General features: G+C 45.1%; 8 protein-coding genes across 8 annotated transcripts; 5 read left to right on the forward strand and 3 right to left on the reverse strand.

The window, feature by feature from the left end:
- Positions 1–1,261: 1,261 nt before the first annotated feature.
- Positions 1,262–4,468, reverse strand: C8R40DRAFT_755841 (RNA dependent RNA polymerase-domain-containing protein). The gene is made up of 9 exons (XM_046236127.1): positions 4,382–4,468; positions 4,206–4,328; positions 4,098–4,153; positions 3,963–4,048; positions 3,243–3,909; positions 2,877–3,179; positions 2,715–2,818; positions 1,685–2,667; positions 1,262–1,633 (listed from the first exon to the last, which is right to left on the reverse strand). The coding sequence occupies exons 2-9, from the start codon at positions 4,228–4,230 to the stop codon at positions 1,308–1,310; spliced, it is 2,550 nt and encodes an 849-aa protein (XP_046080194.1). The 5' UTR covers positions 4,231–4,328; positions 4,382–4,468; the 3' UTR covers positions 1,262–1,307.
- On the reverse strand, positions 4,449–6,079 carry C8R40DRAFT_755897 (RNA dependent RNA polymerase-domain-containing protein). The gene is made up of 6 exons (XM_046236128.1): positions 5,513–6,079; positions 5,358–5,460; positions 5,162–5,303; positions 5,014–5,101; positions 4,693–4,965; positions 4,449–4,628 (listed from the first exon to the last, which is right to left on the reverse strand). The coding sequence occupies exons 1-6, from the start codon at positions 5,915–5,917 to the stop codon at positions 4,614–4,616; spliced, it is 1,026 nt and encodes a 341-aa protein (XP_046080195.1). The 5' UTR covers positions 5,918–6,079; the 3' UTR covers positions 4,449–4,613.
- On the forward strand, positions 6,042–6,686 carry C8R40DRAFT_1060265 (AAA domain-containing protein; the record flags this gene model as incomplete). The annotated part of the gene is made up of 1 exon (XM_046225337.1): positions 6,042–6,686. One exon carries the CDS (start codon positions 6,042–6,044, stop codon positions 6,684–6,686), a length of 645 nt encoding a protein of 214 aa, XP_046080196.1.
- Positions 6,687–6,807: 121 nt separating this feature from the next.
- On the forward strand, positions 6,808–10,581 carry C8R40DRAFT_755734 (kinase-like domain-containing protein). Its single transcript, XM_046236125.1, has 8 exons — positions 6,808–8,261; positions 8,322–8,494; positions 8,568–8,722; positions 8,779–9,035; positions 9,098–9,295; positions 9,352–9,480; positions 9,543–10,431; positions 10,485–10,581. The coding sequence occupies exons 1-7, from the start codon at positions 6,841–6,843 to the stop codon at positions 10,126–10,128; spliced, it is 2,919 nt and encodes a 972-aa protein (XP_046080197.1). The 5' UTR covers positions 6,808–6,840; the 3' UTR covers positions 10,129–10,431; positions 10,485–10,581.
- On the forward strand, positions 10,538–11,229 carry C8R40DRAFT_1074300 (uncharacterized protein; the record flags this gene model as incomplete). The annotated part of the gene is made up of 2 exons (XM_046226692.1): positions 10,538–10,834; positions 10,915–11,229. 2 exons carry the CDS (start codon positions 10,538–10,540, stop codon positions 11,227–11,229), a joined length of 612 nt encoding a protein of 203 aa, XP_046080198.1.
- Positions 11,230–11,617: 388 nt separating this feature from the next.
- On the reverse strand, positions 11,618–15,064 carry C8R40DRAFT_1217919 (uncharacterized protein; the record flags this gene model as incomplete). The annotated part of the gene is made up of 8 exons (XM_046233243.1): positions 11,618–12,018; positions 12,079–12,689; positions 12,746–13,024; positions 13,080–13,490; positions 13,540–13,645; positions 13,710–13,873; positions 13,929–14,166; positions 14,232–15,064. 8 exons carry the CDS (start codon positions 15,062–15,064, stop codon positions 11,733–11,735), a joined length of 2,928 nt encoding a protein of 975 aa, XP_046080199.1. The 3' UTR covers positions 11,618–11,732.
- A 2,165-nt stretch (positions 15,065–17,229) lies between these two features.
- C8R40DRAFT_1060292 (uncharacterized protein) lies at positions 17,230–18,110 on the forward strand (the record flags this gene model as incomplete). Its single annotated transcript, XM_046225339.1, has 3 exons — positions 17,230–17,495; positions 17,554–17,692; positions 17,739–18,110. The coding sequence occupies 3 exons, from the start codon at positions 17,230–17,232 to the stop codon at positions 18,108–18,110; spliced, it is 777 nt and encodes a 258-aa protein (XP_046080200.1).
- Positions 18,111–20,682: 2,572 nt separating this feature from the next.
- C8R40DRAFT_1074303 (uncharacterized protein) lies at positions 20,683–22,541 on the forward strand (the record flags this gene model as incomplete). The annotated part of the gene is made up of 10 exons (XM_046226693.1): positions 20,683–20,719; positions 21,201–21,232; positions 21,271–21,303; positions 21,375–21,439; positions 21,474–21,493; positions 21,587–21,765; positions 21,932–22,036; positions 22,091–22,177; positions 22,231–22,341; positions 22,392–22,541. The coding sequence occupies 10 exons, from the start codon at positions 20,683–20,685 to the stop codon at positions 22,539–22,541; spliced, it is 819 nt and encodes a 272-aa protein (XP_046080201.1).
- Between the last annotated feature and the right edge of the window lie 5,223 nt (positions 22,542–27,764).

The raw sequence follows: 27,764 nt of genomic DNA on the forward strand, positions 1-27,764 counted from the left end.
TTTGCCATCGTTCGACACCTGCTGACATCGTGTTTTTGTCACCAACTACTATCAAAGCCTTCCTCGCTCGCGTCCACGCTACATTTAGCCGACGCTCATCTTCAACAAAGCCAATATCTGCCAGGGCATTGGATCGCACGGTCGAGAACACAATGATGTCGCTTTCTCGTCCTTGGAACGAATCTATGGTGGACACTGGGACACGCAAAATACTACGCAAAAGCTTCGTTTGCTTTGTATATGGAGACAGAACCGTGATTGTGGGTAGATCATCTTCGGAGAGACGGTTACCGGTGGCTCCAGAAGTCGACAGAAGACTTATGATGTGTTTGATAAGAGCCGCTTGACCCTCGTTACTTTTTGATTGTCCACCGAAATCCTCTTCAGAACCGCAGTGGACGAAGACTGCAGGCTGAATTTCACTATTCGTGCTTGGCCAAGGGAATGCTGAGTTGAGTAAAGGCTGAAGGATTGCTGATGCTCTTTCGCCGATGATACTAGACTGCAACTCCCCGTTATAGAACTCGCTCGAGGGAAATCTAGCAAGCGCCTCAGGAAATCGATATTGAACCTGACAAATAAATCAGCCCCGTTAGGCGTTTTATAGGTGTCGGGTTCGCTCACATTCAGCATTGTTTTCGATAAACCGGCCACATTTGGACCCTTATAGAGCCGTTCGAAAAGGGACACATCATACAAAAGTGCATGCCCTAGTGATCGGACCATTGGTCGAAGTTGGACACTACAAATAGACAATTGAGAATATATCCATTTTAACATCTATCTAGCACTTACTGATCCCCAACTAGAATAGCCTTTTTACATCCTTTCACCAAAGGAATTAGTCCCACAGGCTCCGTGATCTGTGAGGCCTCGTCAATCAATGCAATGTCAAAATCTATCGCTCTCAGAGCTCCAAGCCCTGCACTGGCACAGGTTGTGAAGATGATAGTAGATTGCTTTATCAGCTTTTCTGCCTTTTCTCTTCGCCTCGAGTCGCGCACGATTTCACCACCAACCCGGCTTTCGACCGTGAAGCTTTTTACTGCCTTGCCAACTCTGAAGCTATCAGTTGCAAACCGAATTATTCTGTCTGTGGACACGAGATTAATTCGATCATTGAGATCGGCGAAGCGTTCCAGGACGTTGTCCACAGCTGAAAGGTCAGTCAGCAATGTAGACTTTGAGGAGATAGTAGTAGATCTAACCGTTATGAGTGGACGCAGTCATAAGTATCTTCGACCCTTCGTCCAGATTCTGTATCAAGGTCCGGAGTATTTGAATCACAACCGTTGTTTTTCCAGTACCTATGACTGCTTAGTCTTGTATTCCGATGAAAGAGTAGTTCCTTTGTTACCAGGAGGTCCCCATATTAGTGATACTTGCGCTTTCCGAGTCTTCTGAACTGCTTCACGTTGACTTTCGTTTAGCCCGTCGTCTTCAGTTACTTCAGCTTCTGTAGAAAGTACGGTCGTTTCTCTAACAATTTCGACCTCTAGGGAAGATCCGGCTAATTCTTCCGCTGCTTCAACCACTGTGGGAGACGCATCTGTAATCATACGCGAAAAACGACAACATTCAGAACCCTCTAATGCAATTCGACGGATAGCATCCATCATCGCTCTAAAGGTTGCTAAAATTGGGACAACTGAGAGGACGAACATGTACATATCAAAACGCTTACCGACGCTTCCAACATCGTATAAATACCATTGCATTCTCGCAAACTCGGGTGGCGGTCTATGCACCAACCTCACACGAATTTCGCCACTCTCTGACAATGTAACAAGCCCATCCAGAATGGATGATTCCATATCACCCTTTTCAGGTCTCGACGCAGCACGAAACCTTACATGGGAGTGCAAACGTATGGTAGTTGGACTATCTACGCGAATATGCGCAATGATGTGGAGATCATCTTCCTCCGCAGGAAGCAAAGGGACCACGGTAGGAGCAGAGCGCTGTCGCTTAATCTTCCCATCCTCGTCGCAAGGACACACATCTGCTGCTTCTTGTGCGCGGTCAATGGTAACTGCTAGTGCCTGCTTATGAACATATTCCTTTGCGGAGGACTCAGTCCTGACGACCTCGCGGCATTCATGCAGCACAAGCAAGGTTTCAGTGACTTGTTGAGGTGCCCGTATCGCAAGGGTAACGAGCTCAAGTAGCTCGAGGTAGTTGTGGAACTCGATGGCAGCGACAATCGCCTTTAACCTTTCCAATGCATACAGCGAAGCAACGGGCACTGCGTGAGCGGCGCGAATGATATGCTGTACAATTGTTGGCCCAAGTTTGGCCCATGGCTCAGGAAGTGAGTCTGTTTCATCTGAAAGGAATTTTTTCAAAATGCAGAAAACGAGAAGAGGATGAGTATCAAGCCATTTCAGAACGATATACTGGTCAACGGGTTGTCGGTTCAAAATGGAGTCAAAGATCCAAAAAAGCTGATGATCAGCATGATGCATCCAGGCAAATTCAGCACACTGGTCCAGGTTTTGGGAGGTGATATCAGCCATAGAGAGGTATCTCCTGACAAGATCTTCGGGCTCCGTGAATACAGCACGTAATGCCTCTGGGAGAGAGCTCAGATCTGCTTCCGGAAGAGTATCGGGAAGGTAAGTGGTATCGATATGAGAAAAACGCTTGATGAACTCTTCAGTGGTGACACTGAAAATCTGTTATAGCTTTTTAAAAACTAGGAATCGCAAACTCACTGATCAAAACGTAGGTCAAACAGCTGATGAGCGATGCGGTCCCGATTTGAAACGACATGTATTTCTATAGACACTACTGGTGTCCGGTTGACTCTGCCCATTTGCTATGTAAACAACAGTACGTTAACAATCCGACTGCTGCGTCAAACACTCCATGCTGACCTTTTGCACTCGTGAAGAGATTTGTTGCAAGGCTATACTTGTAATGAAAGCTTCGTCGGAATTCGCTGGAGGCTTTCGGATGTGGATGAAGGTATTCGCTCTATTCTTATTAAAGAGCTGAATATTTCCCTCACCACAATACAGCTGAAAGCCTGTTGTACATGACGTGAACGTCGGAATTGCTTCGAGGGCTGATTCTCGCATGAATGTGGCGACCACTACGTGCTCACCATCGACAGGAAAATCTTCATTCAGCGGAATATCACCCCGCAAAAATATTGTGAATGAAAACCGGTCGTCAAGCTATGTTAATATTTGGTCGGTCTAGTTAGCTTTCACTGAGTTGGGCAAACTTGAGAGTCAAACCTTGATAATGATAAGCTTCCTCGTGAAGTTTTTTTGCATTGCACGGACCAAGTACCCAAAGAATGCATGCAAGCCCAACTCTTTTGATGAATAGAGCCGTTGAACTCGTAGAGGCCCTGATAACTTCTTGTCTGCCAAATCTTTGGAGCTGACGATATCTGATCTCAACAAGCTGTTCCACATATACGCCTCTTCCTCGGGACTCATTCTCAAGCTCACAGCTAATTCATACTTTTCATGTGTATGCAGTGCCCCATAGTTAATGTACGATAAGTAAGGCCGGAAGTCGGTTCCATGCTTCCTCGCGATCCTCCGGGCCAACTCAACGAGTTTGTACTCGGAAATGGTGGTCTCCGACGCAGAAAAAAGGTGTCTGATCAGATCATCTGCTTCTTCGACAGACACTGGCGCGAAATCAGCACCTCCTTGTCTGATGAGGAATGCTTGAATCCACGTATGAGCAGCCTTGAAGAGTTCGGTGAGGATGAATTTCGAATCTTCGGGAGGTTCGGGAGGTGTCCTGAGACGTTCGGGAATCTTGACATGGGCGCCATCAACAGCTTGGGAGTACAACGCGTTGAGCTCCTGGCATTCCGGACTCATTGCACCTTGAGAGTGATAGCGTGCCCATTTGTTGTGTAGCGCCGTTGTTTGAGCCATTCCTGAACTACAGAGTACATGAAATATTAGAGCCAGAGTTATGTCATGTGGAGTGCATACTTGTTGTATGATGCAAAATATCGACCCAAGTCTTGACGCGTGATTGTCTTCTGTGTAATTTCTTTGTTCGGAGGATATTCGTATGACTTTTGCAAGTAATGAGCAGATGAGTGTACAAACGTGCAGATTACTTACTTCAAACACCTTGCTAGGTACGAGGTCCGGGTCCCAGCAAACAAAATATTCATCTCCTGCATATGACATGACAAAGAGTATATTCCAAAAGTTAGATCACTGTCTTACCATCAAGATCACCTCCAGAACTCATTGAACTTGGAGATCGCTTTCCTTGCGATGCGAAAACAACGCAATCAACAAGATGGCTTAGAGATGGGTGATCGACGGCACGTAGCTTGAGAATATCGCCTGAAAAAGAAGCAATTACTACTTGCCCATGGGAAATGAATAGGCCGACACACCCTGGATGCAAGCATGGATTCCGAACCACAATTACATCTGTTCCAAATATAGTACTTGTGCCATTTCTGGATGTTGACACTCTGACATGAACTTGGCCTTCCCGCAGCACCCGGTGAGGATCACACACTCCATAAAGTCTCCTCGACTTGTGGACCAGCATTCTTACCCTCTCCTTTTTTGCATCATCGTTCTTGTTAAACGATGCTATTTCGCTATTTTGCGCTTTCCTAATCAGATTGAGCAGCTCTGGCGTGAATCCGTCTAAGAAGAGATGCTCGGCTTCCGCGAGATATTTTGGGCCGAGGCTCACAAGAAATTCAAAGCCCTGGACGAGGTCAGAAGTGGCTTGTTCAATCCAGGTGAAGTAGGCTTGTTGTTTTGCAAGGAGCACCTCGTTGGTTACACCAAGACTCGAGAGCAGGACGACAATCTCGTTATTGAGTCGACCAAAGGAGTACGGGGTAGAGTAGCCTACGACGGCAAAGGTGTTATCAATCGTCGATTTGAATTTTTTCATGCTTTTGCGAAACTCGATGTAATGTTCCTTTTCCTTATCCATATCTGGGTGAAGCATGACTACACCCTGAGCAAGTGTCAATCACGGAGAGCTGAATGAGGAAGCATTGCCTGCCTTGTACCCCTTATAACGAATCTGATATACGCATGGCGTGTATCTACGTTCTTGGAACAATATGCGTTTCATTCTTGCAATTTGAACGCTATACAACAAATTAGAGAGTCAATAGTTATTTCCTGGAAAAACGACATGGACTACACACCAAAGACGCTTTGAGATAAGCCCACAACCATCGGAAAAGTTCTCGTCTCCAGTTGTCAAATCATCGATGTCGCCGACGTATTTTGGGTCCAAGATAAAATCGACCTCCGCGCCGGAGAAGAGAAGACCGATCCGCTTTGCCCCTACCCACGGCGCCCGTAAGTGGGTGTGGCTTGAACCTAGGTTAACGAACTCACGTTTCGCTACATTCATGATCCCTTTAAGTTCACCAAAGCTATAAATGATATTATCTAGCTCTTCGTCATTGTTCGCTTCACGTAGATAACATCCTCTTCCGCGCTATCCCCTCCAAGGTCATTTTAGCGCAAAGGGAACCAGAGGTAACGCTTACAAGTTGACTATTTCCGTGCCCAAAAAAGCGATATTGCCTCCCATTCAAAAACAGCCCAGTTTTGAACATCCGTATGATATAGTCTGAGGCTACAGACGGCCGCTGATCTGGGAACCTGAACTTTTCAAACGAAGCAATGATGAGTTTGGATGAATCTTCATGCAGAACAACACGATTGCTCGATAGCTGTGAGATTTGTAGAGTAATGCTTTCTGGAGTAAAAATTATCAATTTGGCAAATCGTCTTTCGCGCCCGCCTGGAGCAGGAACAGATGGTCTGCTGAGGAATCGCAGTGGGATGTTGTCAAAATGCCATTCTGTATCTTCCGGTCTAGGATTCGCCCGTAAGATATGCTTGTCCATGTTGGTTGGTGAAGAGGTAAGCATGTGCCTCGAGGACATCATACGTACACTGCATGTCGTGACTTGCAGAAGACATTATTATTCGCCATTCTAAAGCCTTCGTATTGAATAAAGTATTAAGGTTGCTGTACCGTAGGAAAATAAAGTCACCTGGCATACAACGAGCATGTCAGAACCTTTCGTCCACAAAGTGGGAGAGCCTCGGATAAGCGGACTGAGAGCGATTTATATCGTGGGTCCATCCTCGACAGGCAAAACGACCCTCTGCAACGCGCTCGCCACATGTCTGGGTCTACCACCCAGCATGCATATCACCGAGGTGGCGCGTACGGTAATGAAGGAGCAGGGCTTTACGCGCGCCGACGTTCATTCTCTAGACATGCAGCATGCTATTGTAAAGGCCCAGGTTTCTAAAGACCGAGAAACACGCCGAAAGGCGGCGGCCGAGGCTACAGTCCTCGGGCAGGCAGTTATTCTTTCGGACAGGTCGGCGGTGGACGCAGTGGTATACGCTGCACTATCCGAATTGAAAGCCAAGTCAGGCAGCACCCAGGCGCTCATTTCTAGTGCAGATTTCCAGGAAGTTCTGCCTTTCTATCGTTCACCACGGAGTACATTTGTGCTGTTACGACCGATAAAGGAATGGATGATAGACGACGGAGTTCGAAGCTTGGAAGACGGAGAGCATTGCCATGATATGTTTGTGAGGATTTTGAAGGAGCTGAATATTTCATACATTGAATTGGGAGAAGATTGTCGATGGTTAGAGGAACGTATCGCAGCTGTAAGACGAGGTGCCAGTTATATGTAACGACGCTATTATGTAGAGCCAATGGTTGACCGTTAGACGTGTAAAAGCAGTGGCAGGTTCCAAATTAATGAGCGCTTGATTTGCCTGCCGGGGAACATTATCTCAGCCTGGCGCCTCTCTCCAACTTCGACTCTTAGTTTTCTGCACGACCATCATGGTCCTTCCGTCCAAGCCTGTATCGTCCGCGAAAAGACGGGCTTCTAAATCCCCAGATGCAACGCCGCTATCCAAACGAGCCGCATCTTCTGCGCTAGAAGAAGGGGAGCTGGATGACTCCGAAGACCCTGTTCCACCACCAGCATCCTCGAATACCAATCCTACAAATCCCCGTCCGTCAATTTCACTATCTGCAGGACCATCTTCACTCCCCCAGAAACCTACAGCAAAACCTAAAGTCGCTTTCCCGTTTAAAACAAAGAAAGCTGACTCGCAGAATCAAGCCTCGCCTGTTGTAAATAGTGCAGCTCTACTTTCCGGTGCAGCGTCGACAACTTCATCTTCCGCTGCCAAGGGTGTTTACGTCAGGCCAGACGAGGAGAAATGGAGAGTCAGCGGTGGTGGCGGCAATGACAAACGTAGGAACGGGGATAATAATCGCGGCGGTAGTCGCTGGAGAGACAGCCCATCCAGAGAAAACGGTCGCGGATATAATTCCCGTTCAAATTCACGGTCCCGTTCGACGTCCCGCTCACCCAGTCGGCATCGGCTTCCTGACAGACGGTCACCTCGTAGATCATCACGACGGCGGTCGCTAGAATATGACAGATACGCCGACGACAGAGGCAGGGATGACACTCGTTATTATGAGGAAAGAGACAGAAGCAGAAGCAGGCATTATGAGCCGGGTTACCGTAGATCAGATGACCGGGATTGGACACGACGAGATGAACGTCGTGATCATTATCGACCTCAATACGACAGCTATCGGCCAGATTATTCACGTACAAAATCTCGAACTCCTCCACCACCTCCTAGGGCCGAATTTTCTCCTCCTTCTACCTCATCTGCTTTTCCTATCGACCGAGCGCGCACACCTCCATTTCCTCCTCCACCATTTCCGCCGTCTCCACATTCATCTAATGCCCCGACTCTTTCAACAGAACCTGAGCCGTTCCCTGGAGATATTCCTCCGCAACCGAAGTCCCCACCGCCACCTGCTCCGCCACCCGATACTAGGCTTAACAATACAGCTATTGGATTACCAGAGAGACCTGCAATGTATATGCCTCTACATCCACACTCCAATGCTCAATCACAGCTTCACTCAAATTTGCATGCCCCGCGACCAAATGCCCCTGCTGACTTCCATTCACCTCCGTCGTTAAGACATATTGCTCACACGGACATGGATTCACATCAGGATAGAAACTGGGGTTCGTCTGTAGACCCACATCGTGATCCTACAAAAAAATCCATGCCTGAACCTCCGCCACGTATACAGCTGTCACTGAAGCGCAAGTCTGTTTTACGCAGAACCAGAGAGGAAGAAAAAAAAGCATTTGGAAGAGTGTTTGAGGGTTGTGGAGTGAAGGCGGATTATGAGGCTACGACGAAACTTGGGGAGGGAACTTTCGGGTATGTATTTCCATATACCCGTGATCGACCTTGCGCCTGAACTCTTTCTGCGCCACACAGAGAGGTACACAAGGCAATCCAGAAAGCCACCAACAGGGTAGTAGCACTGAAGAGAATTTTAATGCATAACGAAAAAGAAGGAATGCCGGTCACCGCTCTTCGCGAGATCATCATCCTCAAAGCGTTAAGGCACGAGTGCATCATCGAAATTCTGGACATGTTCGTCGTTCACAGTGCGTTGCATTTGATCTTTTACAAATATGGTCTTGCAATAATTCCTTTATCTTACTCAATATTGTCCTAAAGGCACGGAAAATGAGCCAATGTCGGTTTACATGGTTTTCCCCTACATGGACCACGATCTTGCGGGTTTACTAGAAAACGAACGCGTCAAGCTCCAACCGTCCCAGATAAAGTTGTACATGAAGCAGCTTCTAGAAGGAACGGAGTACATGCATCGGGTGAGCTTGCTATGTGCCTAATCTGTTTCCGCAACCCTTCATTATGGAAAATGTAGAACAACATCCTCCATCGAGATATGAAAGCTGCCAATCTTCTTATAAGCAACACTGGTTCTCTACGTATCGCAGATTTTGGTTTGGCCAGGGCGTTCGATGCTGAAGAATACAAGGGGGCACCGTATACGACATTTGATGGCCGGGAAAGACGGGAACGCAAGTATACTAACTGCGTAGTCACGCGATGGTATCGACCTCCAGAATTACTTCTTGGTGCTAGGAATTATGGTGGAGAGGTGGATATCTGGGGGATTGGGTGATTTTCTTTCTTATCCTTTCAACATGTTGATCTCGAAGCTGAACATTATGCTGTACTAGTTGTGTATTTGGAGAGATGTTCAGCCGTCGCCCTATTCTTCCTGGGAACTCTGATGTCGACCAGTTGGATAGAATTTGGGGTTTATGCGGGACACCGAATCAGCATACATGGCCCAATTACGACAAACTCCCTGGATGCGATGGTATGAAAAGGTTTACAGCAACGACTTCGAGGAGAATCAAGCAACTTTATGAGAGGTGATTTTTTCTTTCTTAAGATCGTCAATGTTCACGTTCCAACGAAACTTTCATAGCATTGGACCCGAGACCGTTGATTTATTAGACCAACTACTAATATGTAACCCTAAAGAACGAATTTCAGCCTCACAAGCCTTAGAGCATGATTACTTCTGGACTGACCCATTACCCGCAGATCCTAAAACGTACGAATCCTTGGTTGTGATTGAAGTGAATATCTCATTCTTTAATTTTTATTTGCATGTAGTCTCCCAGCGTACGAAGCCTCCCACGAATTCGACAAGCGCAGTCACCGACAACACCAGCCTCCTCCTGGCCCGCCTGGAAATGGGCCTCAACCGCCTTATAACAATCACAATCACGACCGTCGTAATCGCCTTCCCCCTCCTCCCAATAGACCTTATCCAAATAGACCTCGCGGCGATGGACAATATAGAAATCGTAATCATCAACCGCCTCCGCCTCACGGCCCACCAATACATTTCTCTGGAGGGTATGGAAATGCTCCACCTCCTGGTCCTATGTATGGGAACAACAACCTTCCCCATCCTCATGGTTTTCCACCCAGTGGAATGCCTCCTAACGTTCAATATAGGCCTGGTGCATACAACAACAACAACAACAATCGTAGTGGTCATCCTCATTATCGAGACAATCGTAGCGCTCCAAGATACAACGATAATCCCCTGCCAAATTCTGATAGCCTCCCGCCGCGGCCACTGGCGCCTATGGGTGCATCGGGTGGAAGAAGTGGTGGTGGTGGTGGTAGTAATGTAGGCGGGCGTGGACCAGGCTCATCTAATGGTGGAAGCGATACATTGAACTACGGGTAAGCAAGAAATGGTGGCTATATCGATATGGATACTATTTAATAGATCATCATACGTATACATACACTGTTGCTTTTGTCCCATCTCATGTATATATGTTGTATCGATAACCTAAACCACTCAATGGAACAGCTAGGTGCAGCGCTGATTCACTCTAGACCCACCCCACCGGAAGCAAATGGGGTGTATGTCGTCATAAAGGGCGGCTCCCGCAGCCAAATTCCGCAGTCTCAGACCTTTGCTTATAAGCTTTGACCATCCTGGTTATTTTCTCCCTCAATATCTATCTGCTATACGTTGAACATTGTGAGTAATCTGTTTCGTTATTGAAATCGTGCTCGCTAATACTTCTTGTACAGCAATTTAGTACGCATTATGCCGCATCATCACGGAGAAGGTCCAGGAGGCCCTGATGGCCCTGGAGGATTTGGAGGAGGCCCTGGAGGACCCGGCGGATTTGAAGGCCATAACGGCTCTGACCGTGGATTTGGTGGCGGTCATCATCATGGTGGACTCGGGGGTCCAGGAGGGTTTGGCGGAGGACCTCAAGGTGGTTTTGGAGGCGGTCCCGGAGGTGGGGGGTTTCCAGGAGACCAAAACGGCGGATTCTTTGGAGGACCTGGAGGACATCACAACCATCATGGTCAGGGTGGTTTCGGTCGCGGTAATCCTGGTTTTGGAGGCTTTGGAGGAGGATCCGGTGGTCCAGGTGGGCAGGGCTGACCTGGACATGGATCCGGCTATGGAATGCCTCCTCATCACTCCTCCCACAACTCGTTACTCGGGAAGCTTGTAAATAAACTTGAAGGCGGGGGAAATTACCAACATCACAACGGCGTCAGTGGGCTGATCCCGCATGTTCCTAATCTTTTTGGGAACAACCATTCACATCATCAGCCTCCCCCGGGTTATGGAGGTCCAGGTCCAAATCGTGATATGGCCTTTGGACAAGGTCCACCTCAGCAGGGTCGATCTGGTTTCATGTCTCCTCCTCCTCCTCAATTTGGTGGTGGCGGAGGTTTCATGCCGCAAGGTCCATCGCAAGGGCCGGGAGGACCAGGAGGCCCAGGAGGACCGCAAACGGATGGACCCCCGCGTTGGTAATATTACGCAACCCAAATATCTTCACATTCAGCAGGCGAAGAACTGTTCTCATAAAAAATATCAAACCGAAAGAATGCCAGCATATTGTGTATATATAGTAAATATCATTCGAGCAATGGTCTGGATACTGTCTAGATATGGACATTGTGATCTTCTTTCAAGAATTACGAATTGAATCTACTTTGAACTGTGCAGCACATTGGATGAGACTCTGATAAACTGCCTGAATACAGTGACATCGCTAAATTGGCGGAAATCTTGGATTGGCTTGCATCAAATGTATTTGTCATACAATTATTACTTGTTGCTGCGTCCTACTACACTACCTTACAATCTCATCCAATATTGTATGCATATTGTGGCATCTTGTGGATGTTGCCTAATTATTAGAACTCTTACATCAAATTGTAGCTTCACTGACAAGTATTAGGAAGTATCTAAGTTATATGATAGCATAGGTGTAATCTTATGCAATGAACGTAACACCCTACAAGTGAGCTAAGTTATGGGGAGCCGTACCCATCATCCCACTGCCAGTCATCCCCGCCATCGCCACTGTCATCATCGTCATTTTCATCCTCATCCTCTCCATCTCCATCTGATCCAAAGCTGTCATCTGAATGATTACTATCCAAGCTGTGTTCCTCCGAGTTGTTAGATTCATCCTCCCCACTACTATCACTGCCATTGCTGTCCTCGCTATCACTTTGCTGGAAGAATCTCCGGTTGGCCACATGTCCAACGCCACCTCCAGGAAAATACCGCATGAACATGTCCCGGTCCACAAATCTGATGGTGATACACCTCCCATTAACTTTAATCACTCAACATACCAATTGAAGGACTCACATTCCAACATAAAAATATGCCCAATCATCTTTCTCTCCTGCCTTCCGAGCTACTGTAGGTTGAGAAGATTCGAGAAGCTCTTGTGTCCGACCATCACTGAAAGCAGGCATCAGGTGACATCCTCGAATTATATGAGCAGGGTCCAGGAAGCCAAATGCGAAGGGGTCACTCTCTGGGACAAACCCAACCTTGGGTAATCGTGCAACATGAGAGCCTGATCGATGACCTGGGGCAAGACCCAGCCAGCGTACCCAAAGAAATTCGAAAGCTACTGGTCCTGATTGAGCTGTACTTGCTTTGGGATGAGTGGAGATAACAGTGGTACGATATATTCCGAGGATGCGCGCATACCAATACGGATGAGCGTTGGGTGTATCTTCACCAGAAAGCATCATTACGTCAGCATGATTGCTTGGATTTACAGTGTCCTGGTCTCGTCGGACATCGTATGTTGTGTAATTGATTCGACATGTTTTCAGTGAGGTAAAAGAACCTCCTTTCAGACGAATATGATTCCGGTCTGTATCTGTAAATGATTCATGAGTATCACCATCAAATTTGCGCTCCATTAATCGCCCAAGAAGATGATCTTGAAGTTTGGGGTAGAAATTCTGTATTCATCTAAGCAATGCATTCAAAATCTAGATCAAGAACTCAAAGAACTAACCTTTGCAGCAGGATCATCTTGGTACAGCTTCGAAAAGGATCCAATATTGTGCTTGTTCCTGTCTGATTTTCCGATGTGGTGATGCACAGCCAGCAATTCAGCAGCATTTCCTGGGTTGAGTAGTCCCTGCTGACGTCGCCGTTTGGTATGAATACCACGACGGTCAAAGGCCCGTTTTGCCCATTCCAAACGGCGTAACCTACGGCCAATTTGCCTGGGATCCTTCTTCTTGTTCCCCAGACCATAGAGCTTTTTCACTACTCGATGAGCCAACTCTCCCTGTCAAAGTTGTAGATTGATGAATAAATATCACTGCAATTAAGTCGAAACTCACTATTTGTGTCGAGAAACTATCTGCTGGACCAAACCAACGGATTGTTGGTACATAGTCTGCCAATGCATGCCATTTATATGTTAATAAGTTCAGAAACTTACGACGGCGACCCTGATTGGGTTGTGGATGACTGGTCCCAGATGTGCTAGCAGCTTTCTTTTGTTGGCGCTGAAGGCGTGCAGTCAACTCACGATCGGTCTCATACGTATTGAATGATTTATTGGTAAGGTCCCGGAAATGGCGCATGCGTTTCCCAAAGTCGTGGGTGAGAGATTCCATGTAGTCCAGAGTTTTTTCCGTGTGCATTCTGAGCTTCGCTAGAGCATGCCATTCGGCTGCTCGATAGAGCAAGGTCATGAGCTTGGTGTTGAATGGCTCTGGAAGAAGTCCTTCGAATACTGGAATTGCACACTAAACCACAATTGAGTTACTTTATATAGCCGCACAATAGATTCGCTACCTGGAGAAGATCCTCAAAGTCGCGTGCAGCTAGTTTCTTCATTTCCGAAGCATTGTTCGCAAATGCACGGATGGTGTCGAAACCAAAAGTAGGCATCTGACGAAATCTGTATTATATTCAAGTCAAAATTCTCGCATTCAATGTCTATTGTTGAGCAATATGTAACAAACCTATTGTCCAGTTCATCAACGTATTGTTGGCCTACAGCATAGACGACTCGGGTGAGATGGCCAAATAATGCCTTCCAGACTCCGAGCTCGAATTCATGCATTAAATCAACAACTAGCATACGCGCAAGATTGAAATTCTGCCCCAGACGATCAACAAAAGCATTCTAATCAAGACAGAATAGTAAGATAAATTTGCTATAAGCTTGAGAAAGCATTCACCGATGTCGGGACTGATGAAGTAGCTTTCAAGATACGTTCCACAGCACTTCCTCGAATTTTGACTCCTTCATGATAGATCCATTTTCGTGCCAATGCTACTTTATCATGGAGAAAGACTCGTAATTTTTGGCGAATTTTCATGTCCCAGCGAGAGCCCATCATGTCAGCGGCAGATTTGGTGCACAAACAGCGAGGACATAAACAAGTACCAAGTTCTCGAATGGTTGCAAGTAACACCCTGTCAAATGAACAGGTGATTTAGGTCAGGATTTCGCATCATATATAGACATGCAAAAAACTTACTTCTCTGGATAATCTGCGGAGTAAGTAAAAAATCTAGGATAGACGCGGCGCTCAATTCCATCGAAGCATTTGATAACGATTCCATATTTGTATGCATGGAGAAATTCATTATTCAGGAGAAACCTCCAAATAGCGTTGTATAGCTCCCGGTTACAGTGGGTAATAAGTTCACCTGCCTGTGTTTTCCAATTGACATTGAACTTTGATATTTCGTGTTTAACGGAATCCGGAATTGTAGGTATGTAAGCCAGATGGTGAACAGCACCTGAGTTAGGTGAAGCACGGATGTATTTCGAGAGATTACCAAACAGCATGTAAATTGGCCACAGCTTTGCAGTTCCGAAATTGGCAAGCTGGGTAGCGTCGGACCAACACATCAGTGCAGCAACAACCTTTTCTCGTTTACAGTCCTTGTCGTCAGTGGGTGCACGCCGAAGATTCTTGTGTTCCTCAATAAACACGTCGGAATTGTAGAGGTCGGTCTGAACACGCTGCGAGAAGCTGTTCCCCTCCTCATCTTCAACTTGCTGAAAAAGTTTGAAGGGCGTGAAATGAAACTGACTCGCAAGCCGATCTGCAAATGCTGCGCGGATTACTGAAAGGGGGTCGCGGTATAACAGCTGCGGAATCGTGAACTTTTTGGGGGGAATCTGTGCGTCACCAGATGGGACTTCAATTTCTACAGAAGTCTCTGTAAACGAGTCCTTGAATCGATTGCGCTCCCAGTTTTCATCTGCTTTGGTGATCTTCTCATTAGCGGTTTGTGCATTGTACCCTCGAAGTTCATCAACCCGGAATTCAGGCCGCTGGATGATACGTGCAAGTCCGTCCATTTCGATGTTGGATTTTGTTGAGTTTCCATTGTTTTGCCAGCCCATGAGGAGCGTCTGAGTCGGATTCAAGGGGGAGTCTTCCAAGTCCTGGGAATCCTTCGAAGCCTCGTCATCATCCTGCTCATCGTGACATGGCAGATTTGACAAATCCTGGATGCCAACCTCTCCATCGGGGTCATAAGAGGGTCGATCCGGGTACTCGCGCCACAAGCCAAAGCGATTCAGCTGGGTCTTCAAGCAGTCACGGACAATAAGTATGACTCGAGGTAAGTTTGTTGTGGGAATAGAATTCTGTTGCTCAACTCGCTCTTGGTCCTCTATCTGCGAAGTCACAACAGCAGGAGTTCCCCGCGGCAGTATGTCATGGTAACGTGCTGGAAGACGCCCACGGGTTGAGCGAATAGGTCTACCTGCTGCTGTCAGTTCCTCTGGTGATGGTGCAGGTAAATGGACTGGTTCCGGGGATACATCAGGCGAGGATCGCATCATATCAGTCAGACTCTGTCGATCTGTCTGCAAAAATAAAATCAATGAAGCTCAGCAGCCCATACTTACTTCAAGCTTTGTCCAACGTACCTGTGATTCAATGTTCAGCGGAGTAACAGTACTCGAAGAGGCCTAATACACATTTGACAGTTTGTCAAAATCCCCGAGATTCAAATAAGTACATACCGTTGGATCAATAGTAGAAGAGTTAGGAAGGACTCGGATGCCTGGTGAAGGAAGAGCACTACTGACACGATTACCAGGAATAGTTTCAGCTTTTTTGAGCTTCTTGCGTTTCTGTTGCCTTCGACGGGTGATTGCAGGATCTTCATCCTCACCACCCACTTCTTCAAACCCACGTTTCTGTGCTTGAGTTGCAACATAAGTGTTCCATGTCACACAGCTTCCGCGATGTCGACTGGTTGCCTGAGCAGAAGAAAATGGACCTCGATTACATCCAGGTGCATACCGGAACGGATCAGACATATCAGCAGTTACGAGAGAAGGAAATATGGGTTTAAAAAGTGATCCGGGGCCGCCAAAATGCTCGCGAGACGGAGAACGATCAGAGGATAAAGAGACAGTGGCAAATACTTGGAAAACCAATACTAGTGTCAGACTGAGCTGCTTAAATAGCATAGTTGTTCTTGTCCTCTGAGTTGACTCAGAGTTGACTGTACTAAGTCACGAAGCGATGCCAGAAGACAAATTTCAAATTTGTATATTTGGTAGATACGCGATCACCTGATGGAGGGTAATTGGAAATTTTGCACAGGATATATAAGGGGGAAAAGCAAACGAACCCTTCTAATTTCCCTTCACCCATTACCATCACGGTCTTCCTATGTCATCCCACTCCCAAAGTCACTCAAATGGCCCCTCGCGCTCTCCAAGTCCTCACTCCCACTATCCAGGATCTGGGAGACGCAACACCTATAGCTCTCCTCCTCCAGTTGATGTCCGAGGTCGTTCCAGAGAACGCGATCGCCATACACAAAGCTCACCACCACCCCGTCGAACTCGTTCTCCCTATCAATCCAAGTCGCGTACTACCACACGTGATAAACACTACTCAATGCAAGATCGGGAACGTATCAAAGATCTGGAACGTCAGCTGGAAAGCGCAAGGAACGCGAAAGAAAATGAGGTCAGAAAGAGAAAGGCACCGTCAGTACACAACACATAAACAGGAACTTTTAACTTACACCATCTTATAGTGAGCCCGTTGACAATGCATCAGCCATGCGGCGAGGACGCGCTATCCCTAAACTTATCACTGCATATGAGAGTATTCATACCCTCCTTGCACAGTACGATGAGTACCGGCAAAAGGGATACCATCTTGGAGATCTTGAAGAAGACGATGATGATATTGATGAAGAGAAACGCGCAGAAGAACTAGAAGAAAAGCGAAGGTGAGTATATCCGATGTTTCACAGAGTTCATTATTGTACTCAGAATTGTTAGGCTACAACGTGGATACTCAGCTATCCTTACAATCAACAAGGCAATTTACCCAGACTTCGTAAATAAGATCAAAGATTCTGGGGGCACACATATTATCAGCCAGGTGAATCAAGCATTGCGAGCATTACCAGTCATAACTGGTACACTGACATACCTTGTTTCAGCTTCAAAGGGGTGCAAATAGTGCAAGGTCCTTCGATACATCCATGGTCATGAACTTTGTCGGCGAGGCACTAAACAAGGAGGTTCAAAAGATCAACCAAACGAGGTTGAAAGAGTACCAGATCAAGTTGCGTGCTCACGCCGAGCGTGTCACAGGAAGTGACAACTTAACCGATCTTCCCGCTGCCACATCACCCGAACCGGTTCTTGAACATATTGAAGAATTTCGTACAAGCTCCAGAGATAGCAGAGGGCTTCAAAACGACATTACTGGACGTCTCCTCTGTCCTGTGGAATTCGACTGGAAGGATCCAATGTGAGCAATAACACCTTTCTCAGGCTGAGTAACAAGGGATGACATTCAAATTGTGCAGTGTTCGTGCAGCTGTCCGCGCCTTCGATCCAAAGTACGATTTTGCCAGCTCTGCCCGTGCTCGCTGCTTCTACAAGGACGAGGAGTTCGACCCAGACGATCTAGACAAGGGTTTTTTGCAGAGCTATCTGCTCGTTCAGGTATGCAAGGTTACTTCTTGATTATTCACTTGTTCATCGCTTGTAGGTCTATCGCCTGATGTTTACGTCGCCCTCATCAACTAAAGATCAGCCGGAAGATGTCGAAAATCTTCCAGCCTCAAAGAAAAAGAAAACCACTGCCACCAATTGTCGCGGGAACGTCACACAAATCATTCACATGAACGATGTCAAACCTCGTTCAATTGCCTATGCTGCTATCCATGTCCGTACTACCTTCAAGTTCTTGTACAAATTCTTGATGTTCACACCTATTGCTAGCTTCATTTCGCACTCAACGACGCTCCTCACTGGGCTGAGTCTCATATGGGTTACAATTATCTTGACCTTTGGAATTTCATTGTCGACTTCTTCGAGGATCCAGAGGATGAAGAGGAGAAGCAACCGAAGGAGCTTTTGAAATGGTGGAATGAGTGAGTGATTCTATATCTTCTCGCCGCCATCATCCTGATTTGTCGATGTTCTAGTCGGATTTTCACCGGTACTCGCTCCGCTGCCAACAGTCGTGGCACTAAAATGACTTCTCGCAAGAAAGATCTATCCCAGCGGCTGCAGCCTTCCTCCCCTCTAAATGATATCTCATCCAATGGAAATGGAACTGTTCCATAGTACAGGGCTCACTGTCGTCGTCTACGTAACCTATATTACATCTCATGTGTACCCTATTCTCGAATGAAATTGGTTTCCCCACTCATTTTGCGAGCACCGACAAGCTAAATTTGCGCAGACGGATTCATTACTGCTGGCATGCAATCCTGCTGTCACCCATTTAGCTTATAAATAGCCATAGTCGCTAGTTAATACTGTCTCAAAAACATAAGATATGGACAAGTATTATTTGAATTCTGTAGGGTAGCATCAATAATTTCACGGGATTCATAGTCCTCCAGCAACAGTCTCACCAAAACTACATGCGATCATAAGTTGGTGCCGAGGTTACAGGTATATCATAGTGTCATCACAATAATTGTCGAAGTGCAATGACTTTATAACTCACTGATAAGTTCTTGCAATACTTCACAAGATTGTGGTACTCTTGTGAAGACTTGTTGCTACTACAATTTATTGCAACTGGCTACGATAAAACTACCAATTTAGCGATGGAGTCAATGATTCGTCCAACATGACAACATCTGACCCATATCAGTATTCAATCCTTAGCGCCGTGCTAGCACGCCAAATCCCCGACTCTGAAAGACTGATGCCATTAGCAAAGTCAAAACGGCAACTATGGATTTGAAAAGATACATCTATACTACGATAGTACGTGTAGTTGAACATATTTCTAGCAGGTAAATAAGGAGTATGATAACATTGGTGGTGTGTCGGGTATTGAAAGTGAAGCTTGAATGAGCTTGAAGAGTATCAGAGTCCGATCGTTCGTTGAAGACTACTTCGTTTAAACAAATCGTCGCAGCGTTGCAGGAGTGTGGCGTGTTCAACATGTAGCTTGATTAAAGTTGAAGAGTATCAGAGTCGGTCAATATTAGTTGAGGAGTCTTTGAGGCAGAGGTTGTGATACCAAACGTTTGACCTAGTAGACTGTGGAATGAGTTACTACTCATGATCTACATGGATTATGAATATGTACATACGTATATTGCCGTCTTATATGGCGTGTTATTCCAATTTTTGACTTAATTTTTGATGTACAAGCAGGATATTAGTATTGGTACAGTATTGTCTACCGAAACTGCGGTTGTGTTAGCTATAAAGCGTTCGGGCAGGAGGAAGATGGCATACCTTCAAGCAATGGCTGCGGTTAACATAATTGGTTCAATGACTGTGGTCCAGACGACGGGCGAACTTTGAGTAAACAAAAATTTTTCAACGTGTTTTCTCCGACCTATTTAACGAATATAAGATGGAAGTAGACGTTGAAGTATTCAGACACGTACAAAGATGACAATACGAGCGTGGTCGGTCGATGCATGCCCCTTCCAACATTAAATGAGCTAGGCTTTCTGTGGAGCAGTTTGGTAGCAACGAAGGAGGATAGATGTGAAACTCACCGGCTCTTCGCCGATTGGTGACTTTGATGGGAGGTAACCATAGTCTGGAGTCGTCGGGACAACTTTTGTCCCACTGCTTTTGACGACGAGTAAAGTCGTTCGTGGTACCGATTTTCCATTCGTTGTTGTTAACATAGGCATAAAGATATCCAGGTCCATCTGCGTCTGAAATTCTCCGGCTTTGTCGTTTGTTAAAGAGTCACTGTAATTCTTGGAGCGAGCGACGCATAGCTATCGTAGTAAATGATGAATCAGAAGGAGCGTTAATGTGAGAGCGGTGTAGATAGACCAGTTGAGTCGAGATGACTTATGAAGTAGTACGCGTTTGGAGAAGGTGTGACCGTGATGAACTTCGTGATGAACTTCGTTAATCGTGGTTGTTTTGGGAGGTTGATGAACAGAATAACGTCGCCGGTGAAGTGCTTCGTCAAGATGATAAGAGTAAAACGTACGATAGGATCATGGGCTGTTGTCGATTTGCTTGTGACAAACGCGACAGTATTGCGAGTACGTGACCGACGAGAACTTCTGTCGCTGTGCTATACGTTTGCAACTTCAAAGAGAGTCAGCTTTGAATGGTAGGAGAAAATTCAGCCAATTCATGAAGTAGGTGGAATCTTGTTTTTGAAGATGAAAACTAAGTCATTTATCATACAAATGACATTGCGAAGAGATGCATTGGTGATTATATTTTCTCTGGACTTGTAGTGATTTCTGACGTTTAATTGATTCGTGGTAACTTCTTGAGAACAGTTTGGATTAGCGATAGAGATCGTATTAGATGGGTAAGATGGGTAGCGTACATATGATCAGAAAGTGCATTTCGTTGACGGTTGTGTTTTACATGTAATCACGGTCGATTTAGTTAGGAGCGTAATTGTAACTTGATGAATCGATAGCTCGTTTTTGGATAAAAAGATACAAACGTTTGTAGGAGATAATTGTGCATGGTATCGTTCAATGTCACAATGGTACTTGCTTCTCAAGAAGATCTTTAGTGAGCATGATCTGAATAAGCATACTTAGAAACGAAGATATCTGTAAATTGAGTCAAAAGTCCCGTACCTTGTTGCACTGTTTCTCTAAGAAAAAATTGGGTCTTGTTTAGTTTGAGGGGAGGATTTATATTGATTGATCGTCCAGGACGGTTTCGAGGATGGGGCAACAATATGAGATATAGTTTTTTTGACTGCATTATTCGGTGAATTGAATTGGTGTTGGTCTTTTGAAGGTAGCTAAAGTTGGTTCTCCTTTGGATATGGTGAAAAGGGTATGGATTTCATGATTCGAGTGCAAAATGCTTCAACAAGATATCTTTTTTTTGTAAGCGGAAGAGAGTGGAAGAGATGACACGAGTAAAGCTATGATGATGTAATAAATCGATAGTCACATGCATAACGTCAGCGTCAGTATGATGATATGTCCGATCTGCGACTTCTTCATCAATCTTGATCACTCTTCTGAAGAGCTATGTATAGTAAGAAGGAAGAAAAGTCCGCATTCATACGATGTAAGTGGTCCATCATCGTCAATACTGTACTGCTGTAGCAAGCATTGAAGTTCATTACCGATGATTGGCATGTGAGTGATTTTAACGAGCACATTTTGTGAGAGTTTATCCAAGTGTTTTGGAATTAGCGGTGTAGATGTAGGACGTACACACAAATGCGATGCTGGAAGAAATTTGGAACGTCTATATTGAATTGAAAAAAATAAGGTTAGTCTGCCAACTTCGATTTGTTATAAGGCAGGCCAAAGATGTTTGCTTACAGTACGTATAGAATCGTTCTTGTTCCAGTTCCACAACCTTCTATCGTGGTGATTTAATCTATGGCTGACAACGAAGACAACATGGAATATAAAGATATCATGTTCATCAATGATAATCCTTATGAAGACGGTCATCGATCTGAAGTTGACGCTATTACTGGTAAAGTCGCTAAGTGGATGACAGATGGGTTGAAAAGAGAGTTTGTCGTTCAATTCAGAAGGTATGGGACGGTCAAACAAAGACAAATTCTTAACCGAAGATACAAGGATATTGTGAGTATGTCGTTTACTATTGTTGTTTGCTGCTGAATTTTTTGTTCGTGAGGTTTGTGAACGATGCAAGCGTATTGGAATCAAATGCGATGTTTCTCCAAATAGGATCAGGTGCAGAGGTTGTATGCCTACTCGCATGTGCAGTCGCGTTGCTTGTATCAATAAGTTTCGGGTGATGGCCGATATGAATATAACTGGAGCTCAATACGAGGATTTAAAGTTATGGTACATTCGGTCGAAGAACCAGACTCATTTTGGATTATCAAAAAATGTAGGCTCTGAAGTTTTCATAACACTTATTCATTGTGTTGACTAATTTTATCAGATTCAGTTTTGCTTCATGTACACAGAATCAGAGACATGTGAATCTGAAGATTGTGTAGGTAGGAACATTATTCTGAATGAAGGGACGGTATGTAGTTGTAATGGCTCATTTTTATGATGTGGCTCACAAGAAAATCACAGAGAGACGGTAGAAAGGAAATCGTAGACAACGAGTCTGGAGCTGTTGAGGTTTGTATGATGAATTGGGCTGAAGCTAGGAACAAAGCAAATAATGTCTTAGATAAAGAAGTTGTAAGTGTTGCAATATGTTTAATTGATCAACAGGGTTCATATTTCCGTAGATGTTGATTATGGCTGAAGCGATGGATGGTATTGAATATGCCAATACTATATCTGGACCAGAACATGGTGGACCTTGTATCGCAAATGATACCTCATATAGTGTGCATGAAATCGAGGTGAATAACGCAGGGATCATTGTCGTGCGCTGAGATTGATAACCGTTGTTGAAAGTATCTGACCACAAATCAAACGATGGATCGTACTGCAACAATTGACTTCAAGAATGGTGTCGGTGTCGATACTTTATTTTGCAGTTCACAATCGGTGGCATCAGATGGTCAACATTTCGTTACATTTCCAGATTCAGTAGTCGCAACAGAATTTGGGAGAGTTCCTTTTTCCCATCCGTTTTCTCGTAGGTCGTTACTACTATTGACGAATTTACTCGGTAACTTTAATATTTAAGCCATGGCACGCAATTATCAACAATGTACAGAAGATTCACCTAGAACGGTGTCTGCGTTTCAATCGTTTTCATATGGTAAGCTAATTGTTCTTGGATAATATTTGGACTCATGCGGGAGCTTGTAGCCAATTCAAGTAGCTTGTTTAACGCTCTAGGGCAAGCAGTGATTAGTGCTGATTCCACATATTCGATGTCATTTTCCGGACACTCCAATCATTAAATGTGTCGGCCGGGTATTTCGGAGTGGATATTAACGTGTTGTGAAACATGAAACACAATAAAAACAATGTTCGATTAGGTGTCTGCTACTCGGTATAGGTAGTGTTCTGCAGAAGATGATTGTGGTGTTCGAATATTTCAGGTGAATTTCGTGAAGTATTAGCAATGTGTATTTGTTTTTTGTTAGCTGGTCAATAAATGTATGATGTAGTATACATGTACCTCAACTTGTTGGATTTTCTGGTCTTATACTATGTGTATCTAGTGCGTACTAGTAGTAGCGTTGTATATGTTGCTTATATCGCCTGTTCTAAGGTGTCCGGAATCCGGTAGGTATGCTTGAGGCTGGTGTAATCCTTGATGTATTCTGATCAGCATGGTCATAAGTGAACGGAGCAGAATGTTCATAGTAAGTAATTTTGTTAAGTTTGGTCTTCTCGACATATGCAAGGTGTTGACAGCAGAAAGAGAAAAGTATTCTGCAATTACTCATATATCATGTGATAGCATATGAGCTATGGTAGGATAAGTCAGGCTGAGGTTCAGTTCAAATTAGATGAATGAGTAAATGTAATGACAGATAATACTTGCAAGAAGGTTTGGCTGGGCTTTAGCCCCGCGCGGGTGGGAAAAATTTGAAATATAACAGATGAATGTGTGAGATAAAGTACGCGCTGGTATTAAAGCAGTAGCATACGGCTGGGGAAAATAAGTCGGTGCAGGTGGGTGGATAGCGAGGATTAATTTCAATTGGCGATGGGAGTCGGAAGTACGAAGATAGGCACCAAACTGGCGCTGGCCAACTCATATCACCCGCTGACTTATCCTCTGATAAGCCTCCTCTAGCGACTTATCTCGGATATATTTTTCAATCACATGATACATTATTTTTACTGAACTTCCGTGGAGTGGAAATTTCTCTTCCTGATGTTATTGAAGCAAAGCTTTTTTGATGTCAGTATGTCACTTTAATATCAGTGCAAATTAGGTTACTTTAATATTAGTGCAAAGTTCAATTGATGGATTAAGAGGCTGAACAATAGTGGTCATTAACAGTAATTTAATCAAAGGATAGGTTATACCAAAAATGCTAGAAACTTGTACTGATAGAGTGACTACAGTAAAGTTGGAACATACACAAACCAGTGTATACATTGTGTCATACCTTGATTCCTTTTTGATTGAAACCTCACATATTAACTCTCCAGGACCTTTACCCCACACCTTCCATTCCTAAGGCCTGTTGTTGTGATTGTCCAGAGCAGTTTTGGTCATGCTATTTTGCTTTGAACCTCCTGACCCAAATCATTATGGACTGAAGACTTTCCCAACACTACATGACATTCTCTATTCCAATTAGTAGTTAATATTTATTGCCTACCTTGCACTTACCAGATCACACATCCTTTACATAGGTCCAGTTGCTGTTCCTTTGTCTCTGTTAAGTATACGGATTTCCTTTACTGTCTGTTTCTTGTTTCTAACATTGCCTTTACAATTTAATACACAGTTCTACTTCATGTGTAAACATCATGAGTGAGTATCCAGACTCTCTCAATGAACTCCAGATCTCCTCAAATATCCATTGTTTTGATGAGCCAACTTTCCATACACCTTGCTTGAGTTCTCTACCTAGTTTCCAAGTACCAGACGTTACCTATAAGCAACATCAAAGCTCTAGACATAGTTTACTCATACATCTGCAAAATCTGGATGTTCGCGAGAGCAAGGGTACTAGCTGGACAGTGTTGTCAGCTGCTTTCGAGCTCTTCACCAAAAATACAGGTTTTACAGATGTATATTACTTCTCTGTTGCAACCGCAACCTCCACCACTCAAGGACACCAATCTCAACTCCCTCTTGTTCCGGGCTCCTACTCCTATAGCTCCTGTCTGTTCACAGCTCAAGTTACTCACGTCAACATTGCAGTTCAGTATAATTTACAACACTCATTCATCTTAATGCTTTTAGGTTCCTTGTTTGACATCTTATGTCGGTCTTCATCCTAGGGACCTCCACAAGGGTCTGACTCGATGTTTTCATATTTCCATCAAGTCATTCCAGTTCCTTGTTCTTAGATTCAGAGCTGTCAGAGAGTCAGTTGCTGTTGAGGAGATACTTTTGCACACTATGCAGTTTTGACCCTCCTGTAGAGACACCCCATTTTGGTTCCACTCATGAGGTACTGTACATTCAATCAGCCACCTGCGGCTCATGGCAATGAACTCCCTCAGTTGTTTTACGATCAACTGAGGTGAGTACAAACATTCTAAATACAACTACATAATACTTACAATACCAGTAGATTAACTACTTAACAGGTACACTTGAGAATAATTAGTTGTTTTACAATCAACGGAGTAAATTAGCTACTTAACAAATTATGAGACTCGAGCTCTAGGAGAGCAGAAAGAAACCTGCCATACCTGAAAAGACTCCACCATGCCATGATGTTGTCGATGTCCACTATTGCACCGAACGTTCAGCGATTCCCCTCTGAAGTGACACTCAAAGGGGAGGATAATTGGTGGCCCTACAAGCAAGAGGTCACTTTAGCAGTAGAATCAAAAGGATTGACTGGTTACCTCGATGAGACCACAGTTAAGCCGACCACCACGCCGACAGTGATGAGCACAGAAAAGACTACCAAAACAGTCACTACGCCAACAAGCACACCTTTACACAGCAAAACCCCTTCCACTGAAGAGTGGCATGCCTGCAATCATTTCGTAGCCAGCACAATCATGTCAAACATCATTGATCCCACTGGACTAGGAGTAGACTACACCCAACCAGCTGCACAAATCTGGGGTGAGGTCATCAAGCAATTTAAGCAAAAGTCTGAAGAACTCCTCCTGTTCCACAATAGTAACCTTCGCTCCCACCAATACACAGGGCTGGGAGTGACCATGGAAGAGCACAAGGCACAAGAAGACCATGCAAAACTTACTCCAAAAAGGCACAAGTGCTGGGGCAGTTGTCACAGATGGCCAGTTCTGAGCAATTGTACTAGCATCACTCCTCAGGGAATGGGATGCCGACATCTGCCACCTCCCAGGGACCTCTAGCACTGAGGCATTCATACACCTTCAGTGCATCTGGCTCTAGAAGGAGAAACGGCGAATTGAGGAAGAATATGATGAATCTAAAGTCAAGGCACTTATGGCAGCTCATGCAGCCAGCATACAGCCCACTGAAAAGCAAGACCGACTTACCTGTACCAACCCAAACTGCAGAAAAGCAGGTTACTCCATTGATAAATGCTGGGCCAGAGGAGGCAGTGCCGAGGGGAAGGGTCCATGCACTTGGCGATTCAACAAATCGAATGAACCAGAGAAGCAAAATCCTGGACAACTGAATGCTGCCTCTGCCCATGCTGACACCCTCTGCCCACTTGAGACATATGTCCTGTCAGCAGACACCATTGACAGTGACACAAGTACATTCCTCAGTAAACTCTGGAATACCTCTGAGTTCCTAGTTGACCTGCGTCCAAACAGATATGATTATTCTATCTGAAGGATAGAGGTCAGTTAACAAAGGGAGAAAGAGAAAATGGGGACATGCATAAATACTACCTTGTTTTGAGTTCTGCAAAATGCACAGCTTGTCATGGAACCACTCACCTGTACATACCTGCCATACCAGGGCAGACTCACATATTCATTGACTCAGGAGCAACAGAGCATTGCTGGGTAGACCAATCCGACTTCATTGAGTACATTACATGTCAGTGAAAGACCAAAGTGGGAGCAGTGCCATCTCTGGAGAGACAGGCTACTTCAAGATACATGGTGTTGGCACTGTTGAATTTGTCACCCAAGTTGGAAATAGAGTCAGACAGATAAAACTCACCAGATTAAAGCATACCCCTGAAGTTGGCCACAACCTGATATCCTTATATACTCTTGATCAGCGAGGCTTAAAGGGTGAGTGGGGGAAGAAGATCTTGAATGTACAGGCACCCAATACCTCCATCATTATGACTGGTGAAGGCAGGGCAAAAATGTACGAAGTGGAAAGGATTATCAATGTGAAAGCACATGCAGCCAGATTACATGAAAAACCAGTCGATATCTATGCTTGGCATAGGAGGATGGGACACATTGCGATACCATGGATTCTCTGGATGCAGAGCCAAGGACTTGTTGATGGATTACAAATAAAGTCAAAGAGGGTTGATGGTATGTGCAGGGATTGTGTCTATGGGAAGGCAACATGAAGGCCCTTTGATGAGAAACTCATGCGCAAAACGGAGGTACTGGAGTAAGTGAATATCAAGTTGTGGGGGCCGGCAATGGTGCAGAGCATAGAAGGGGCAAGGTATATAATGTTGTTCTCTGATGGGGCATCATCACTCAGGGTGCCGGATTTTCTAGGGGATAAGAAAAAGGAAATGTTGGTCAGAGCATTTGACAAGTACCGGACAATGGCAGAAAAGCAAACGGGGAAGATCCTGAAGGTAATCCGGATCAATGGAGGTGGAGAGCTCGACAACAGCCTGATGGAGTCCTACTGTGCAGACCGGGGTATCCTCGTTGAGAAAATCACACCCTACTTATCATCAGCTAATGGCATGGCTGAACGTGGAAATTGCACCTTTCTTGAGAAATTTGGCCTACCCCAATCGCTCTGGACAGAGGCAGCTGCCACTTTTACCTATGTTGACAATTTTGTACCTTCCGCCCAGTTCGCAGATTGAGTTCTCATTAAGTACTGGACACAGAAGCGGCAGAATGTTTTGCAC

The sequence above is a fragment of the Lentinula edodes genome (assembly GCF_021015755.1).
Source record: "Lentinula edodes strain Le(Bin) 0899 ss11 chromosome Unknown C8R40scaffold_59, whole genome shotgun sequence".
Classification (NCBI taxonomy): domain Eukaryota; kingdom Fungi; phylum Basidiomycota; class Agaricomycetes; order Agaricales; family Omphalotaceae; genus Lentinula; species Lentinula edodes.

Coding starts and splice junctions, on each gene's coding strand:
- C8R40DRAFT_755841 (XM_046236127.1), bottom strand. CDS start 4,230: ATGAGTTCTGGAGGTGATCTTGATG. Junction 3,910..3,962: donor TATTTTGCATCATACAACAA/GTATGCACTCCA, acceptor TGTACTCTGTAG/TTCAGGAATGGCTCAAACAA. Junction 2,819..2,876: donor TCTCTTCACGAGTGCAAAAG/GTCAGCATGGAG, acceptor TTGTTTACATAG/CAAATGGGCAGAGTCAACCG.
- C8R40DRAFT_755897 (XM_046236128.1), bottom strand. CDS start 5,917: ATGATGTCCTCGAGGCACATGCTTACCTCTTCACCAACCAACATGGAC. Junction 5,304..5,357: donor GATCATGAATGTAGCGAAAC/GTGAGTTCGTTA, acceptor CGCCGTGGGTAG/GGGCAAAGCGGATCGGTCTT. Junction 5,102..5,161: donor CTTATCTCAAAGCGTCTTTG/GTGTGTAGTCCA, acceptor TTTGTTGTATAG/CGTTCAAATTGCAAGAATGA.
- C8R40DRAFT_755734 (XM_046236125.1), top strand. CDS start 6,841: ATGGTCCTTCCGTCCAAGCCTGTATCGTCCGCGAAAAGACGGGCTTCT. Junction 8,262..8,321: donor CTTGGGGAGGGAACTTTCGG/GTATGTATTTCC, acceptor TGCGCCACACAG/AGAGGTACACAAGGCAATCC. Junction 9,481..9,542: donor TTACCCGCAGATCCTAAAAC/GTACGAATCCTT, acceptor ATTTGCATGTAG/TCTCCCAGCGTACGAAGCCT.